The following is a 19895-nucleotide window of genomic DNA, read 5'->3' on the forward strand; positions in this document are numbered from 1 at the left end:
CCGGAAAAACACCTGTGTCCACTGCTTCCCTGAATCTCTCTGAACTTCTTCCTCTTTTCTCTAGTGAGCTCGAGCGACCGCGACAGAGAGGGCGAGGAGAAGTCCCGCGTGGGACTGGTGGCGCCAACAATTGGTATCAGAGCCAGGTTGAGGAGGGAGCTCGCCGGTGATGTCCATCGTGTCGTACGCCGGCGGATCGGGCAGCACGGTGGCGCATGCGGCGCTGGTGCTCACGGGCGAAAACTACACCACCTGGGCCATCGAGGTGGAGGTGGACCTTGATGCCGCAGGGCTGTGGGAGGCGGCGGTGCCGCCGAAGGACGCGGCGTCGGCGGTGATCGTCAAGAAGGACAAGCCGGCGAGGGCTTACCTGCTCTGGGCGCTCGCCGACGACCTTCTGCTGCAGGTGGCCGCGAAGAAAACCGCGGCGGAGATATGGAGCAGCCTGAAGGCGCGGTTCGTCGGAGCTGATCGGGTGCAGGCGGCGCGGCTGGGCACGTTGCGCGGGGAGTGGGAGCTCCTGCGCATGGCGAGCGACGAGTTGCTGGATGCGTTCGCGGGGAAGATCAGCGGGATGGCAGCGCGTTTTGCAGGGCTTGGAGCGACGCTGGAGGACGCATCTATGGTGAAGAAGCTGCTGGACTGCGTGCCCGATCGCCTGTACGCGGCGGTCGCTGGCATGGAGCAGTTCTGCAACCTGGATGAGCTGCAGTTCGACGACGCTCTGGGGCGCCTGAAGGCGTTCGACGAGCGGCTCCGGCGACGCGAGCAGGCAGGCGGCGAGCGGGCGGACGGCGAGCAGCTCATGTACACCGCAGCTCAGTGGCGGGCGCGCGAGCGGTGTCGAGGCGGCGCACGCGGAGAGGACGACGACGGCGCTGCAAGCACGGCATCAGGCGGCGGGAACAACCGTCGCGGCAAGTGCTACAAGTGCGGCGTCAGAGGGCACTTCAAGCGGGAGTGCCCCCTGCTGCGGAAGGAACCGGTCGCCGGGCGTGCGCTGCTGGTGGACGACGGCGTCGAAGACGCCGGGCTTCTCTGAGCCGAGGCTTAGGGCGTGAATGATGGGCGAATAAGCCACGGCGACGAAGCCGGGCACGTCGAGCGCGGGTATGGGCGCACGCTGGACTGCTTGGGAGCGTCGGGTCTGAGGACTAGGGCGTGCGTGCGTGCGTGCGTTGGGTGCACGGGCGTGTCCGTGCACCAGGGTGTGTGTGTGCGTTTGTTGGCGAGCCAAGGTGGCCTGGTCAGGCGCGGACCGTTGGAGCTGGCCGTGTGACGCGGGCGTCGAGCGCAGCGTTGGGCACGGTCAGTGCGCGGAGAGCGCGGGGAAGATCAGGAGCGAGCGGAGGCATGGGTGCGTGCCCGGTGCGCCGGCTCGGGGTATAAAGCCACCTGATGGTATTGTAACAAACTGACACAGTCGAGTTCGTGCTCGAGGAAGAAAAGGGGGCGTTCGTGCGCCGGAAAAACACCTGTGTCCACTGCTTCTCTGAATCTCTCTGAACTTCTTCCTCTTTTCTCTGGTGAGCTCGAGCGACGGTGACAGAGAGGGCGAGGAGGAGTCCGGCGAGGGACTGGCGGCGCCAACATAGAGTTCAATATCAGCAAGCAAGATGATGTGTTCATAATCACAGCCAATCAATCAACACGAAGAGTGGATGTTAGACATCTTCAGCTGAAACCCAACATTGGACCGACGATAGGTGGTTGCTTTCAAATGTACGAGCGAAGACATTTTATTACGAATTTAGTTGTCATAGCTGTTCCGAGGCTATGTATTTATTTATTTTGATTCTTCTTACTTTGGTTTGTTTTCATTGCCTGAGACACTGTGGTTTGTAATAAAGCAGGGAGTAGTTCCAGCAGTGGAATAATCTGAACATGTTCAGGCGGCTGTGTCGGTGTTGCCTGAAGACTGCAGCGCATGTAAGCAGGCTGGAAACATGAGACGTGGCATCCACGGTGTTGCCTGAAGACTGCAGCGCATGTAAGCAGGCTGGAAACATGAGACGTGGCATCCACGGTGTTGCCTGAAGACTGCAGCGCATGTAAGCAGGCCGGAAACATGAGACGTGGCATCCACGGTGTTGCCTGAACACTGCAGCGCATGTAAGCAGGCCGGAAACATGAGACGTGGCATCCACGGTGTTGCCTGAACACTGCAGCGCATGTAAGCAGAGAAAGTGAAGAACTAAGAGGGACTTTGTGGCAATGCTAACCCACGGTACTTACATGAACTCAACTGGCACACTTATGAAATTCACTAGCAAGAAGTTTAGCCCAAGGAGAAGATCTTTAAGCAACCTCTACAGACTCGTAGATGTGTGCCCGAGTGAAACATCGCCGCCGCCACGCGCCACCAATAATATCCATGCCATCGCCGCCACCGGTCCATCCGAAGATAGAACAGGTTTTCACCACGGCCAACACTCACCGTCACCGAACGCCACATCCCGGCTACCACGCCAACCACACGGCCATGGCCACCGGAAGCACCAAGCCACTGGCTCTGCGCATGAGCACCTTGCTACCACCGCCAGGACCGCCACCCCGGCATCCAAGATCTTGACACCACCTCTCCAGAGATCCGCCGCTATCCCAACCAAGGAGACGGGCAGAAAGGAACTGCCTTTCACACCCCTGGGCAGTCCCCAGGGCTGAAACCCAATAAGCCGGCCAAATCTGGCCTCCATCAGCCCGTCTTGCAGCACCTGGCGTGAGACGAGAGCTTGGTCCAGCGGCACCGTGGACGAGGTCGATCCTGCCGCACTATGCGCGGGACGAGCTCGGTCGTGCTACGTCGTGCGCAAGACGAGGTCGGTCCTGCCGCACCGGGCGCGAGACGAGCGATGGACCACATGTGAGAGAAGGACAACCCTTCGACGGAAGTAGCGCCAGAACAACAACGAGAGAGAGCAAAGGCTGACACAAGTTACCAACGAACAAGTCGACGCTGGAACACGCTAGCCGCCGCCGCAGTTGACCTGCCAAGCTGCCATGGGGCCATCCATGGCCGGGGCAGCAGCCACACCGGGCCACTGCCCAACCCAGGCCGCCCGACGAGCTTGCAGCGTCGGAGCCACGAGGCACGAACACTTGCCGCCAACCGCCGCCATCCCTACCAGCCGACATGGCCCCAGTCGAAGCGGCCGCCCACAGCCCAATCCTCCGGAGGCCTGTACCCCTGATAAGCCAGATCTGGCCGAGCCGGCGCCAAAGCCGCAACGGCCATCCCCGACCACCAGCACACGCCACCAACTCCCAAATCCACCAGGCAAGAAGGTCCCGGCAAAGGTGGCTGCCCGCAATCAGTGCCGCCCGCAGCCCTCACCGCCACAGGGCCAGATCCGGTCGAGCGCCGCATCTAAACCCCGGGCACGGCCTGCCTCTTTTGCAGCCATCCGTGCGTGCTGGGGAGGCACACGCCACCCGCAGAGCTGCCGTGTCCCACGCTCCACAGCGCCCCGATCCGGCCGTGCCAGCCCGCGCCAGCCCCAACCGCACAAGGGGGTGAGAATCCCTGTCACGGCTAGCGCCGGCCGGGCTTTACGCAGGCGCGCCCTCTGGTGGCGGCGGGAGGGGTGAGAGGGGAGCGGAGGTGGAATGGTGGGGTTGGCAGGTATTGTTTCCTCCTTTGGCGTATTAGTCGTGGTGGGGTGCCAGATCTGGAGTTCGATGGCGTATCCGGAGTGTTGCCCCGGTCTGATTCGTTCAAAGGCAATGGCTTCAATTTTGGTGAGCCACCTTGGAGGTCCGCAAAGCTGCATATCAGCGATGGAGCCGCGTCGAGCTCGGGGGAGGAGGTGACCCGTCGTTTTTTTTCTTTGGTGACTGCTGTGGTGGTGCCGGAGGCAGGTGACGTGCATTGATGTCAAGCTCATACATGTTTTATCTTTTCAGTTTTGTCAGGTTGGTCATTATGTGACTTGTACTTGTCCTTTATGATATGAATGAGACACATATTACCTTGCAAAAAAAAAGTTACAAAGGTAAGAATTATCACATTAATATCTTATTAGTTTACCGAATCTCTCCATGTAATTTCCTTGTTAAATTTATTCTGGGAAATCCTCAGGTATGTAAAAAGCGTAATTTATTCTGAGTAGAAAGAAAGCACCTCAGAATCAGAGGAGTTTTGATTTCAGAACATAAGCGGGATTTAATAATAAACGAACAAAAAATGAAGACACTCCCTAAGGGAAAAAAATTCTATGAGACCAGGTCTCACGGATTAGCACGTGAGACCCATCCTGATGGATGACACGTGGCATTCACAAATCATAAAGCACCTACCCCACCCCCCACCTGAAATCAGGGGGGAGAGATTGTAGGCCTCCGCCGCCCTGCCCCCCAAATCCTCTCCAGCTCCGTCCGCATCCCAATCCCCCACTCCACGGCCATGGCGACGGGAGCTTCTGCTCATGCTCCTCCTCTACGGCTTGGCCTGACGCCGCGGGGTCCACTGACCCGTCGGGCGACGGCGGCGTGATGGACACGTGCCATTAATGGCGGGATCATCTTCCTCCTTTCTCCCACTTAATCACCGAAGCCAGGTAATCCATCCATCGATCTAGCTATCTTTTCTTTTCTTTTAGTATCATTGCTTTGTTTTGTTCAGTTACCGTTCATAATGTCAATCACATGGACCTTTGATACCATTGCTGCCAGGTTTCGGTCGCACCAACTAATCTAGGGGTTAGTATAATTATCTGGGCCGCTTATTAAGGTAGGATACTCAAGGGGCAAGTGGCCTGCATTATAAATCTGAGATGTAGCTAGCTGTTAGTCATACCCAAGGGACACCCTGCCCGGCCAGATCCGCGTAATTAGCTAAATGAGACGTGGATCGATGCACAGATATGCTTAATAAGGAGGCAGTACTCATGTGCTGCTTAATTAGTTGATGCGCTCGGAGAGATCGGATCTCAAGTTTACATAAATGGGCGCGAGATCTGAAGCCGGGTATTGTTTTTCCATTGTTGCTCCATGGGATGCTTTGCTGGGCAAAGGAGGGAGGCATCTCAACTGAGATCTGTCCGCCCTATAGACTTTCAGCTCCTTCCATGAGCACCAGACAACGACGCCGGCCGGCCAAAAGAATCGGCCGGCTGGTGTTAGTATCCAAAGAAGCAGCAGCCAGCCAATAAACCAGCTATCCGTGCATCGAAAGAAGACCATGAAAGTGGTCAAAAAAATGAAGGAAATTGTATACAAGATTAAACTCAGTAAACATTTTCTCTAGAATACATCAACAATTAGATCTTCAGAAAACTATAACATCCTCTGAATGAAGAGGCTGCCGTGAGATTTTAGACTTGCAGGTTCAGCCAAGCACGTAACACGGCTCGGTACGGCTTGCTCCACTGTTTAGGTATTTGATTGCGAGTATATTGGATTCATCTTCAAAACTCCTTACCGTTAGCTATCATGTTTACCACTCAGCAGGAGAACAAGGAGGTCGGAGGATCAACAAGTCGTGAGAGATCAGATTCACCATATTTTGAATGGGTTATTCAACCATGCTTACTAACTAGCTCAGGTTTAGTACTACATAAATTGATCTGCTGCTCTTGGTCCTGTATGGCCGGTGAACTTTGTATTTCCGTTATGAAAATTAATGGGAAGGGGGAAGCCCGGATGGAAAAAAAAATGATCTGCTGTTGGGTTTTGCTGCCTCGTATGGAAAACAACACTTAGCTCCTGATCAAATCTCAATAACCATTTGTTCGGCGTCAACATGATATAGCTGTGTGCGCACCATTAAACTGTATCATTAACTTTATTCGTGATAAATGAATCGTTAGCACCTTCAACGAAGCTACATATTCCATCAACCTAGGTTTGCTTTGTTTTGTTTATCCTGCTCAGTTACCAATCATAATATCAACCACATGGAACTTTGATACCATTGCTGCTAGGTTTGGGCATCTCCATCTCCCTGGGTTTATAAATTAGTGTAATCAACTACACAGTTAAGCTATCATCATATTCAAGGGGCAACTGGCCAGCGTTATAAATCTGAGATCTAGCTGTCATATTCAAGGGCCAAGGGGCACAGTACTGTCTCTGGCTCTCATGCATGGAAATAGAACCACCTCTCAGATAGGTCCCTTCTCTACCTTCCACCCCAAATTCATTCATTACCAAGCTGTAGGATCAGCATGCATGACTGAGGGTCCAACCAATTGCGTCGGTGGTACCCCATGCTTGCTCCACGTGATGCTTTGCTGGATGCGATTTGTTTACTTAGTCTTCATACCCGTTGGCTTGGTGCCATCACTGCCATCTGCTCATCTCTATATATATCCTTTCTACCTCCTGGAGCTAACGCACCATATCTCCACCCTTTCATTCTGAACCCAGCAACACAACACAACCCAACACAACGTCCCTCACCGGGCGACGGCCTCCACGGCGCCGACAGGTAGGCGGCCGCTCTCCCTCCTGCGTCTGCATAGGTACTATTTCTTCACTTTATCTCCTGATCTTGCTTGTACTCGCTAGCAAAAAACTAAAAGTACTCATAATTAATTTCCCCGTAGTGGGTATATTATCTACTGGTACGAATAAAGTTGATGTGCATTAACGAATGAATTCCTCTTGGCTCCTACAGGTCCTCACCTCACAGATCCTTAATAGATTGGCGCACCCGGTGATGGACGCGCTCCTCGGTGCGGCGCAATGGGTGGTGGGCAAGGCGCTGGCCCCCGTTGCTGATGGCCTGCTCGAGGCTTGGGGTGCCAGTAAAAACTTGGGCCTCAACATTGAGGCCTTGAGGATGGAACTCTTGTGCGTGAAGGCCACCCTGGAAACCGCCGGCCGCAAGCAGGTTGATGGCCCGGCCATGCAGGAGCTGCTGGGGAAGCTGAGGGACTCGGCGCACTGTGCCGAGGATTTATTGGACGAGCTGGACTACTTCCGCATCCACGACCAGCTCCAGGGCAGGTACGACGCTGCAGACCAGCATGCCAAGGGCGGCGTCCGCAACCTTGCCCTCAACGTTCGTCACGCCGCCAAAGCTGTTGGCAAACTGACATTTGTATCTTCATGCTACTGGTCTACTGCTAATCCTACAGGTGATTCTGGAGAAGATGCAGGGCAGCGGGCAAGCTGTTGTGCTTGGCCACGTTCTAGGCAGAGGCCACGCGGGAATTCATCCTCAACACCAAATGCCAATCAAGACGAGGTTAGTGTATGCACACCCAAGCTCGATAAACTTGTCCCTTGCTCATCTTCCGCACATGCTCACGATGGTCATTTTGTCCAGCCAACTCTTTGTGGTGCGGCCCAGAGACAAACACCAATGCTGGGTTTTAATAGGGTTGATTTCTCTAAAAGAATGCGGCACATTGTAGAGCAATTGCAGCCTGTGAGGCAAGATGTTACCCTGATTCTGCAGAGTTGTGACCCCATGACTATCCCAGATATTGCCCAGAGTCGTCCTATCACCACCGGTCAAAGTGTAGAGCCAAAATTGTATGGGAGGGATCATATCATGGATACCATCATACATGATATGACCAAGGGTAAATACCTTAGCACTGGTCTAACTGTGCTTCCAGTTGTCGGTCCAGGGGGGATAGGAAAGACAACCCTGATACAACACATATATCACAATAAGGAAGTGCAAAATCATTTTCATGTAGTGATTTGGGTTTGTGTGTCTCACAGTTTCAATCTGAATAAGTTGCTTGAAGATATTAAAACAGATATCCCTCGGGTTGAAGGGGAAAAGGGGGATAGACCAGAGGAGCTGATTCCACAAAGATTGAAATCCAAAAGATTCTTGCTTGTACTAGATGACATATGGAAGATTAGTAATGAGGATGACTGGAAAAGGTTATTGCTGCCACTTAAAAAATCACAAGAAGAAGGGAGTGTCATTGTACTCACGACTCGGTTTCCAGCAATAGCAAAGATTGTTAATGCAACTAATCATATAGAATTGAAAGGATTAGAATCTGAAGAATTTAAGAATTTATTCCTTGCATTCATCATTGATGAGCCCTTTAGAAGTGATCAAAAGTATTTGCTCGGGATAGGAGATAAGATAATGGAAAAACTAAAGGGCTCCCCTCTTGCTGCAAAAACTGTTGGTACATTACTGAGAAAAGACCTTAGTTTGCGTCACTGGAGAAGTGTCTTAGAAAGTAAAGAATGGGAGACACAGACCGAGGCCAATGACATTATGCCTGCCTTGAAGCTTAGTTATGACCATCTTACTTCTCATCAGCAACAATGTTTCTCTTATTCTGCATTATTTCCTGAAGATTACAAGTATAGTGCCAAAGAGTTAATCAACTTGTGGATAGGACTAGATATTTTACAACCTGGTGGTTGGAACCAAACACTGGAAGACATAGGTCTAAGCATTTTAAATGATCTGATCGCATATGGATTTTTCGAAAAAGAGGAAACTGATGGTCATGTGTGTTACATAATGCATGACCTACTACATGATTTGGCATGGAAGGTTGCATCTCATGAATGCCTTTCCGTGCATCATTCCAATGTGAGTTCAGTAAAAATTCATCCAAGCATCCGCCACTTGTCTATAATCATTGATTGTTATAAAATGTCTCATGAAAACTTCAAGCGTGAATTAAGAAATCTGAAGACAAGATTGAAGGTTAAACACTTGCAGAGTTCGATGTTATTTGGAAGCATTGATGAAAACTTTGACATCATTTTGGGTTATCTGTTTAGGGAAGCAAATGCTCTCCGTGTTCTCAGTTTGGTTGACATGCCCTTTTCTGTGGAGTCCATGTTACCTAACTTTTCAGCACTTGTCCACCTACGATACCTATGCCTGCAAAAGGATTATGATAGTGAGATGCAATTACCACTTGCCATATCTAAATTTTATCATTTAAAGATTTTGGATTTAGGAAAGTGGAATGGCTGTTATGATTTGCCAAGAGAGTTAGCCAACCTTGCTAAATTGTATCGTATTTATGTCCCAATTGGTGAGTTGCACTCTGGTATTTCTAATGTGGAGAAACTCAGGGTCTTAGAAGAGTTAAAGGTTTTTAGAGTCAATAAAGAAAGTGAAGGGTTTGAACCAAGTCAACTAGAGTATTTGACTGAACTAAGGGAGCTTGGCATCTATAACCTTGAGAAAATACACAAGAAAGAAGCAGCAGCCAAAGTGAAACTGGTACAGAAAACCAAGTTGGAGAGGTTAACATTAGATTGGGATAGTAAGCGGTCTAATGTCGAGGCTAGTGCAGAAATAGCCGTCCTTGAGAGCCTTCAGACACATATATATCTGCAAGAATTGTGCATTAGAGGGCATGGTGGCCCTTCTTGTCCAACATGGCTGGGTGATAAGCTCGCTTTTGAAGCTCTTGAATCTCTTCATCTTTCTGGTATTTATTGGCAATGTCTCCCTCCTTTAGGGAAGATGTTGGGCCTTCGTAAGTTAAAATTGGAGCATATTGCCATAATGGAGGAGTTTGTTATAGAGGAAAGCTTTTGCAGGCTAACAAGGCTTGAGCTTGTTGGCTTGGGAGGGTTTGGAAAATGGGTAGCATCACAGGGTGTTGATCATATGTTTCCTCTTCTGCAAGTACTCATTATAAGTGACTGCCCTAAACTGTTGTTGTTGCCATTTTCAAACTACTTTGTTGACCCTAAACCAGATGAAGGCCAGAAAATTGGTTGGTTTCCTAAACTGCAAGTGCTTGAGATAAGTAATTGTCCAGAACTCATGTTGGTGGCTCGTGTCCCATGGACTGAAACTCTGTGTAGGGTTGAAATAAGTGATGTAAAGCTGCTACGGTGGTTTAGGTATAACACAGAATATTCCAGTCTGACTATTACTGGGAAGAGTAATCTGCAGAGCTTAGATGAGGTGGTAGCCTTCGGTAAAATGACTAAAGAGATTGAGCAGCTAGAACTCAAAAGGTGCCCACCTCTGCAGTCAGAGCAGTTTTCGGCGCTAACCTCACTGAAGAGATTGCATGTGGATAGTTCAGATGTCATGTCTGGGCTAGATGGTTCAGATGGTGAAGATGATGTTGAACCATGTGGGAAAGATTTGTCAGAGCTCCTCACCCACCTCCCAAGGCTATCCATTCTGAGTATCAGAAAGTGTAGAAAGCTTACACAACTAGCATTGGGCGTGGATGTGCAGCAAACAATGCTAGCAATAGCAACAACAGCTACAGAGGTGGAGCAGGAGAAAGAAGAAGATGACTCAGGACTGCTGCTCTTGCCGGCCCATCTCTCTGACACACTGAAGTCCCTGAGCATCGAAAAGTGTCCAGAGCTAGTCCTAGTGGACCCCAGAGGAGCAGGAGGGCTCCATGCCCTGCGATCCCTTCAGAGATTATGGATTTTTGGCAGCCCCAAGTTACTATCCGCCCAGAGCTCCTTTTCCGGCTGCCTTTTCCCATCCTCTCTGCAGGACCTCACTCTTCACAGCGTGAAAGGCATGGGGACGCTGGAGCCCCTCTCAAACCTCAACTCTCTCACGCAATTAGAATTGAGGGGTTGCGGACGGGATCTAAGCTGCAAGGGATTGGGGCCTCTCCTTACCACCGGGGCCCAACTCAGACATTTAGAAGTCTTTGGCAGCCCTAGGTTCTTTGCTGGACGGGATCCCAGGCAGGATAATAAAGGAGAAAAGAAAGAGTTGCAGCAGCTTGTTTCCTCCCAGAGTTCATCCAAACTGCAGAAGCTCCGGACAGATGATGCCATGGGGCTCCTTTCTACGCCCATCTGCAGCCTGCTATCTTCCTCCCTCACCGAGCTGAACCTGTATAGGACAGAGATGGAGCACTTCACCAAGGAGCAGGAGGACGCCCTTCACCTCCTCTCCTCCCTCAAGGAACTAGAGTTTAGGTATTTGGAAAAGCTTCAGAGCCTCCCTACAGGGCTGCACAAGCTTACCAACCTCGAGGATCTAACAATCCACGAATGTCCCGCCCTCCGGTCGCTGCCCAATGATGGCCTGCCCAAGTCACTGCGATGCTTATGTGTATCCGACTGCGGCGATGAGGAGCTAAAACAGCAGTGCAGGGGGTTGGTTGGGACCATCCCATATGTCATGCTAGACCTCCTATTCTAGGTAACACAAATATATTTCATTTCCTTTTTCCACCTCATCCATTTCTTGCATTATAATCTGATCAGTTTTCGTTTCCATCTATTATACTATGCAGGCCTCTGCCTTGGAGTTCCCTTGTACATTCTTCAAGCCTTGTAGAGCTCAACTATTGCATGACAGGGAGGTCTTGTGGCCACCTTCTCCTTTCCTGTACATACATAGATCTGGTAAGTACATATGAACTACAACCTTACTCCTTCTGTGCAGTATCAATTTATAACAACATCCACCTATGCTCCTGCTATTTCAGTAAACCATTCTTTTTCCTCAACTTAAAGAAAATAGTACAACATTACTTATGTAGAACATTACTTTTGTTCTTCTCACAAGTTGAGAAAGCTCTTTGATTATCAGCCAATTCCTCTTGAAAGTTCAGTTCAAGAAATTCCTTTTGAGAGTTCCTATGTTTCTGTTCATGTAAGAAAACCACAGAAATCTGCTTCTTATTGACTCTTTATTCTGGTTATTTGTGCAGGTATTCTTATCTTTGTCCTCATAGGCTTCTACATATTTCACTTGAGTTATGGTGGCCGTCACTCATCAGGACTTGTTGGTGTATATTACTATTTCTATTGCCAAGATTAAAATATCACCAGGGAATGATTGTGAACAAATCATATTTCAATGCTTAGCTAGTGATTTTAAGGTTTGCCATTTTCTTACCAGGCCCACTGCTACATTGCTATCAATACCAAGTGTTCTTATTTATTTTTATTTTGGCTTGTTGTGCAGTTCTTCTTATGTTTATTCTCATAGGCTTCTACATACTTGCATTTAAATTTTGGTTGGCATCACTCATCAATACTAAGTGGGTATACATGGCTAGTTTGGGTGTGAGGATCAAAATATCAACACGGAATAATTTTGGAATAAACAAAGACTGTTGCTGATTAAGGTTTGTCATTTTCTCACCCACTGCTACATTACTATGGTACAAGGTGTTCTTGCATTCACCATTTCTCTGGGCATACTGTGCAGGTGTTCTTCAGGTTTGCCATGGTAGGGTTCTAGATAATGCATCTTTATATTTGGTTGCCACTCAAGAACACTTGGTGGTGTACTTGGAAAGCTATGGGTTCATGATCAAAAGACCATTATTAATAATTACGGGAAAAAATGGCTTTATAGTCTTTTGCTACTTATATGAAGGTTTGATGTTCCTCAAAGTCAGTGCTACATTGCTAAAGATACATACCTCTTGCCCTCCAATTTTGCATTATCAACTCCCTGTATGCAGAGGCTTCTGAACTGTGAGTGTTCTTCCACTGGAAAATTATGTGATGTGGCAAGTGATCTGCTATTCAGTTATATTGCTAGAGCATTTGCACTATTAAACAATGAATGCATTCTGTTTTAATTACTTTATTCTCACATGTTCTTTGCGAATTGTGATGCTTGTCGGATTGTGGTATGAATTTTGAGGAATCAGGACAGTCTTGTAGGAATGCTCTATTACATTTTGTATTCGCTACTTCATCTATTTTAAAAATAAGGTGGTTCTTGCTTGCAATTCAGTGATATTATTTTCAACCTTGTATGTTATTATCTCTCAAAAAAAGAACCATGGTATGTTCTTATGTGAGCTCCAATCATGTACTGCAGGTATTCATGCTAGTTGCACCCCAAATTATGCAATTTTGTCACAAAAAAATACTCAGTAAGCTGCACAGTAAGTTGATGAATTGACCTGGATCTTTTCAACAAGCACATTGTACGATTTTTAGTTTTCGCATATAATTGGTCATGTTATGCTATGCAGATCTTCCAGTCTGTTGTCTTGGAAAAATTGCCATCCAGTCTTGGACATAATTTGCGTTTCATTTGATTTGGAAGTTATTGTGGTATTGCTTGCTAAGGTACCGAACTGACCAGAACTTCAGAATAGTCTGCTGTACATACTACCTATTTTTTATTTTTGGGCTATAACAATTTTGAGTGATCACTATTTCTAATCATTCCTATTTTAAACAGACATATATTGACGGAAGCTCATGTCAGTTACTATCATCTGTTCAGCCACATGAGATCCCAGCGTGGATGCAACCTCATCTCTGTTCAGATCTCAGGCTATCACCGAAAGGTATGTTCTCCCTTTGACACTATGGAATGTTGGCTGCCACAAGAAATATGTATTGATCCATGGTTCTAAAGTTTCAGACTCCACAAAGACTCTTCCTTCGCTGATAGCTCTGGCCTGTGGAATAACCTTGGAACTACGAAAAACAGTAGTGGCAGGCCCGAAGGTAATATAGTTCACGTCTGTGCTGAAGTAATGAATTATTCAAGTTATAGTTGAGCTAATAGACTGTGCAATTGTGAGAACCTAGTAATAATCAAAACTATCATATTATGTTGACCAGTACACAAAAATTAAGTTGATGAAATTTGTTATTGTTCTTTCTCCAGTCCTGTAAACACTGTTGGGAACCCTTTTTTCCCCAATCTAGGGCAGTATGACTATTTGGTTTTGAACAGGACCGAGCACTATTTTTTAGTCTTTATACCGAGGTCTGTAGTTTATTTACTTATGTTCACATTGCTGTGCATGACAACCAGGTGTCACTTGTGCCAAGGATTTTCTTGCTGCTCCATTGCTTACATAGGGATCTTGCCTCTATTAGTGACTGATCCGTGAGAGCCTCATGCTTATTGGCATTTTCCCCACATCAGTTAGATACATAGTGTCAGTAGAGCTATTTTGTGAGCTGAAATTCCAGGCTTATCGCACCCTTGACTCTATCACAAGCTATTGGAATTGGCTGGAACAAATGTTAATTATGGTGTTTCTTCAGTTGTGTTGATCAGCGTTCTTGGAAGCAACGGGTCATATTAGACGAAAGGTGCGGTTTATTCAGGCGGTCTTCTGTCACTGCAATTGCACACACAAAAATAGGTTTTCAAGTACTACTGTACGATGCCAAAAGAAGTTGAACTGCATTGTGCGCACTCATGGGTACGTTTGGATCTTTTAATGTTTCTTTGAAACTCCTGATTTTGTGAAACTCTTTATGCATGTTCATCATTCTGTTCTTCGTAGGCTGCACCGAGCAAAACATATAAGACAAGGCTTGGTTGAGCATAAGTTGTGGAAATGTCACTACCTGTTGGAGCACGGGTACAGTCGAAAAAGGGCGGATGAGCATAGAAAACAGAGAAGAGGCCCGTCTGTGTCGTGAATGCAGAGGGAGGCGGCAGCCAGCGGTGATGTGAGTGCTATTTGGGTAGCGGGGTCACCGAAGGTCACATTGTCGGGGTGGCAGGCTCCATCGCTAGCAAGGAAGGAACTGCAGTTTGGCTAGTTTTTTAGTTTCAAGGGCCTAAACAAACAGAAATGCAATTTTTATCTGTCTTTCTTAGTCCTCTGTTTCTTTCTTACAGGTTGTACTGGACTAATTGATTACTTTCTATGGAGAACCTGTAATCGGATTCCTTGATGTAACAGCCGATGATATACGCTATATTTCTTGAGGACACATTCCCATGGAAGCAGCTACCTGATCTCACCTGTTATCTGTACTTTTTCGTGCTTCTTGTAGAATATTATGCAACTCACGATATATTGATCGGGTGCAATATGCACATATATATAGGTACATAGGGAAGCCACGTCCTCTACTATACATGGAAGGAGGAGGGCTTGTTGTACAAGAAATATACATGCTATATCTATATCTCAACACTTCTGTTAGATGCAGTATTGCGAGAACAGTTGATACCAATTTTTATCTATCTTAGTTTTGTCGATCAACCTCCTTGGAAGCAAAAGAATAGGTTGATTCTAGCAGTTCTCCTCCACTGCAACAGCCATGCATACATGGTTCTGCCCGGTGCAACAGCCATGTCTACTATGGTCCCCTGGCAGAACGGTGACGAGCGCTATTTGTTTTGTTCCTTCCTCTGTTTTTCTCCATGGAGCCAAACATGCTCCACATGGAGAACAGTCAATTTGCCTCAGTAGTGAATGACAACAGCACACCACTTGATCTCACCTGTTATCTGTATTTTTTCGTGTTTCTGTTATAGTCTGCCTGGTACGAAAGACACACGGAGAACAATCAATTTAACTCGGTAATGAATGACAACAACACACAACAAAAGGGCAGCAAGGATCGTGGTGGTTCAGTAAGTACTCTGTCTGTTTCCTTGACAAAATATTTTATTTTCTAACCACCAGATACGATATCCCTGCCTTTTGGCCCATTCTAGCAAAAATAAGAACGAACTGATGGATGGCATCAAATAAAGCTTAGACACCCTACTCATTCAACAGCAGCACAGCCACCACCTTGCCGGCCGCTGAGAATTGATTCCAGCGTGAAATCTTCAGAGGTTCCACTGCTGGAACTACTCCCTGCTTTATTATACGATGTAGATAGAAAACAGGGCAACTAAACATGGCTCGACACCACACAATGTATAGCTTACATCAGCCTTGACTTAGGCACTGTAAACCAACCAATGTGACCGCAAAGAAAATTATTGAACACGCCGCCTGAAGCCTGGGCATGGTTGAATCTAAATTCATAATAACGAAGTTCTCCCAACAAAATTTGGAAAGTGCCACCTATCGTCGGTCCGATATTGGATTTAGCTGATGATGTGTAACATTCATGGTGAAATACAGTTTTGTAGTGTTTTACTACTTGACGGTCCCAAAACAGCGATTAGTATACGTAGTGGAATGTACTTCAAATTGTTAGATTTTTCCGGTGGCTGACCAAGACTAGAAAATTTCGGTTCATATAAATACTTGCTATCATTTTGATTTCATATCATACACAAATGAAACAAATTTGTGTACCCCAGAAAACAGGAAGATGCACACTGCATACAACATTAAAACCATTTGAATTGAGAGTGAAAATAAACATCCTTCCTCTCCATCTCGCGACCGCGTCGCCCCCGCGGGCGGCCAGCCGCACGCCGATCTCTTCCCCCTCCAGCCCCCCTCTCCCCTTCCTCCCTGCCGCCGTCGCTGGCGCCCGCAGCCGGCCTGGCACCGGGGACGCTTGTGGCTGCGACGTCATTGGCAGCGGGGTGGCGTAGTAGCGCGTCCTGGCGGCGGCGCTCGGCCCAGATCAAGGCTCTACAAGGACCATCTGGGCCTGGGCGGGCCAGCGGTGTGATTCCCGAGAGGCGGGGGAGCGGCGATGCGCGACGAGGTGCTGGCGGCATCGACACCAGCCTGCTGCAGCACCGCCGGCGGGGCTTATCGGGCCCGTTTCGGGCCTGGCCGGGCCAGAGGTGGCCTAGTATGCCCCGCTGCCGTGTCCGGTCGGTTACCGCGACGGTGCCGGAGGCGCAGGCTTCTCGCACGACAACGGTGGAGGAGGTTCCCTCCCGCTCAGCCTTGGTGTTGTTGCTCTCGCGGTGTTGTGCTTATCTCCGGTCTTCTCGGCCTCGTGTCATTGCTCACAGTGAGACGGCGTGGGTGGCGGCGCAACCGCAGTGCCGCATTGGGCGGTGGTTTGGCTGGTAAGCTCCGGATGGGCGATGGGGTTTGGAGTGCGGGAGAAATCCTTGTCGGTTCATCCGGCTGCGGTGACACCGCGGGTGCCACCATTCCTTCTTGAAGGGTGTCAGTGGTAGCCATCACCCACTTTCCTCCGCATACCGGGGGAAACCCTAGGACTCGTCTAGGCAGCAGCGTCGTTGGCGTCGCATACCTTCTTGGAGGTGCTGCTTGGTACGCGACAATTGGAGCCTCGGGCTGTGGTGGGGTGGTTCCGGAGGGCGCAGCGTTGGTGGGCCTTCCGCGCTTTGTCGAGCGGCCGTTGTTGGCATTTGTTTCTTCCTCTTTTCTGTGTTTGGGCTTGATGTGCTGCTTGCCCCAGTGTCGTGATGTGTACAATACTGGTTAGTTGCTTTGGAATACAAAACGGGAGAAACCATTTTTCGGCAAGTTGTGAACATAAACACACTCAATTTAGTACGGGCTTGCTTTTTTTTTTTATGAAATGTCGAAGCACTTTATTCATGTGGGCTTGCCAAGCAGATGTGTCAGGACTATCACATCTAGAAGTACTCCCTCCGTACCGTATCTGCACAGTTAATGGAAAAAGTTACAGACATTATAAACATGCTTCCAGACGCAATATATATGCTGAAATTTCTGAATAAAAATAATGTTATAGTCAAAATTTGGACAAGGCAACAAACCCTGTCTAGGCATGCAAAGCAAACTTACAGGAAGGGCTCCACAGGTCCAAGATGGCGTTTCTAATCTGCTCATGGATCCTTGACCGTACAATCTGAGCACCTAGGGCTTCTTGATCTGCCTGAGCGTTGTTCCTGTCGCCGGTGGTCGCTGCAAGTATGTGCTTTGCAAATGGGATATTATGGTCAGTTCTAGCTTTAACATTTGTGATATCCAATTACACTCCTCTGGACTGTACGTGGTTGTAACTTGCTCGCTAACTACATCAATTCTCATTGCAAACAATACTCTGTCATTGGACCAATTTCGGTGGTGACTTAATACCTTTTTTTCTTAGAAAAGGAGGAATACCCCGGCCTCTGCATCTGGACGATGCATACGGCCATTTTATTAATTATTAGCACAAGACCTTACAAAGTCGTATAACAGTAAGACCAAAGCCACCATCTAAACAACATCTGTCGCTACTCCTATCCAGTTGATGAAGGGGCGCTGATAGTCTGGGCCTAATACCAAACAGACCTCGCAGCCAAACCTAACATCTAAGACCTGAGGTCCCAACCAGGACGCCTGCCAGGTATGGGCACCCACCAGTCCGGCGTGCTCCTCAACCAGGACGCCTGCCGGGTATGAGGCTGCCGCAGCCACCTGCCACCAATCCATCTTCAAAGCTGTATTGTTGCATCGACCTTGCCCGGTCTAGCTGCCGCCGACGCCACCACGGTGCCAGACAACGTCGACCTCCTGCACGTGTCCATCACCACACATATGACGCCAAGCCTCCGCTGCTCCATGCCGCTAAGAGCCGCCGCCATGAATATGTAGAAAGAAACACCGCTCCACCGAAGAAGCCATCCGCTGGTCCCTCGAGCCCGAGTGCATCTCCAAGAATGCCGCCCCCAAGGGGGTAACCACACAGTAATGCCACCGTCATCCGATCAACTGATCTAGGGATTCCCCCAGAGGTATTGGGTGGGTTTGGGATTTGTACCTCGATGATGCCTTCATGAAGGAAACGATGATAAGGGCATCACCACCGGCTCCGGCCAACGACCGAAGACCAAGTTTTCACTCAGATTTGTCCCAAGAAATCCACCCGACAACCTGTACACTGTCTCGACCACCTTCGAAGCCCCAGATCTAGCCGCCTAGATCCGGCGACCAACCGCAATAGCAGTGCCACCGTAGGAGCCCTGGCACACCGATCATTGCCTGAATGCGCCACCACTGAAGCCTGGGAGGAGGACTCCCACCCCACCTCGCCAAACCGCGAGAGCCGCCGAGATCGATCCCGCACGCTCAACACGTCTCTGATCGGAACCAATCCGTGGAAAAACCACGAGATCACCGACGCAGATCCGCCATGGATATGGACTGCACCACGCCATGCTGCCGCGGGAAGCCCGAGCTTCACCCGCCGCCGCCGTCTAGGGCCGCCGCCCAGGATCCTGATTTGGCCAGCCCGGACCTCCACGGCGCCGTATTCACGCCGCCGCCGGTGGCTCTCTACCAAGCAACCGCGCCGCCGCCCAAGGCCTCCGCCCGGAACACACAGTCGCGCCACCATGGATCAGATCGCCGCTTCGCCGTCACGCGCGTGGAGGTCCCGCCCCACCCCCTCCGACGGGATCTAGGGAGGAGAGCTTCCGCCACCGCCGTCGGCCCCCGGGCCTAGCCCAGCGGCGTCCTCCAACGGCAGCGGAGGGAAAGAAGGAAGGTGGTGGTAACCATGGCGGCTAGGGTTTGAGGAGCCGCCCGAGTCGCCCGAGACAGGAGCGACGCGGGGGCAGCTGATTTGTTTTTTATGCTTTAGGTTGTCAGGATGTAGACTAATAGTAATATTGATTGTACAAAAGCTTGCAAAATGGAGGCAAATTTATTGGTGACCAGTACCCAGGGTGCGTGTAAGTGTCTAAAGTTACAGGTTAGATTATCATATTGGCTACTCTTTTAAAGGTAAAACAATAGCATTGTTTCAGTTTTACTGTATATTTTTGGGCGCCCTTGTACTTTTACCATCTGAGATTTGCTTAATTGTTTAGCCCACTGTCGTAGCAAATCAACATGCCTCTGAAATCGGAAGAACAATGAACATGTCCACGATCAGACATGTCTGTGTTAGTTTCTCTACTCTCCGGCAAATCTTAAGACCATAAATGGGAGGCAAATTCATCTTCATATGAGCAAGCACATGCCCACATTCAACTTTACATGAACGAGCTTCTTCTAAAAAAGGCCTCCCATGTAGGGCGTCAGCACTCATCAGTACAGACCTGCATATACTGCACAATAAAGATGACTAAAAAACGCCTTGCACATTTCCTTTTAAAATATTTACCCATGAAGGTGTTGATTATTCTTGATGACTTTCAACGTCAATTAATGCTGGGGAGACAGTGGACGGTCATTCTTCTGATCCAACAGAAAATGTCCTTGTAGCATGATATTCTTTGCTTCTACACATCAGTATTCTTCTGAAAACAAACTACTTTTTTTTAAAAAAGGGAGGAAGACCTCCGGCCTCTGCATCTGGACGATGCATACATCCATTTTATTAATTATTAACACAAAAACTTACAAAAGCATACAACAGTAAGACTAAAGCCACCGTCTAAGCAACATCTG

General features: G+C 48.7%; 1 protein-coding gene across 1 annotated transcript; it reads left to right on the plus strand.

Moving 5' to 3' along the window:
- Window positions 1–6658: 6658 nt before the first annotated feature.
- Window positions 6659–13997, plus strand: LOC123158819 (putative disease resistance protein RGA3). The gene is made up of 11 exons (XM_044576655.1): window positions 6659–7189; window positions 7271–11074; window positions 11169–11280; window positions 11589–11759; window positions 11846–12008; window positions 12092–12363; window positions 12716–12782; window positions 12873–12969; window positions 13085–13193; window positions 13271–13356; window positions 13906–13997. Exons 1-2 carry the CDS (start codon window positions 6659–6661, stop codon window positions 11072–11074), a joined length of 4335 nt encoding a protein of 1444 aa, XP_044432590.1. The 3' UTR covers window positions 11169–11280; window positions 11589–11759; window positions 11846–12008; window positions 12092–12363; window positions 12716–12782; window positions 12873–12969; window positions 13085–13193; window positions 13271–13356; window positions 13906–13997.
- Window positions 13998–19895: the final 5898 nt, after the last annotated feature.

This window comes from Triticum aestivum, chromosome 7B, assembly GCF_018294505.1.
Source record: "Triticum aestivum cultivar Chinese Spring chromosome 7B, IWGSC CS RefSeq v2.1, whole genome shotgun sequence".
NCBI lineage: Eukaryota > Viridiplantae > Streptophyta > Magnoliopsida > Poales > Poaceae > Triticum > Triticum aestivum.

What these genes read in the sequence shown, in the direction of transcription:
- LOC123158819 (XM_044576655.1), top strand. Translation starts at nt 6,659, where the DNA reads ATGGACGCGCTCCTCGGTGCGGCGCAATGGGTGGTGGGCAAGGCGCTG. An exon ending in CAAATGCCAATCAAGACGAG is followed by an intron (nt 7,190 to 7,270) that starts GTTAGTGTATGC and finishes CATTTTGTCCAG; the next exon opens with CCAACTCTTTGTGGTGCGGC.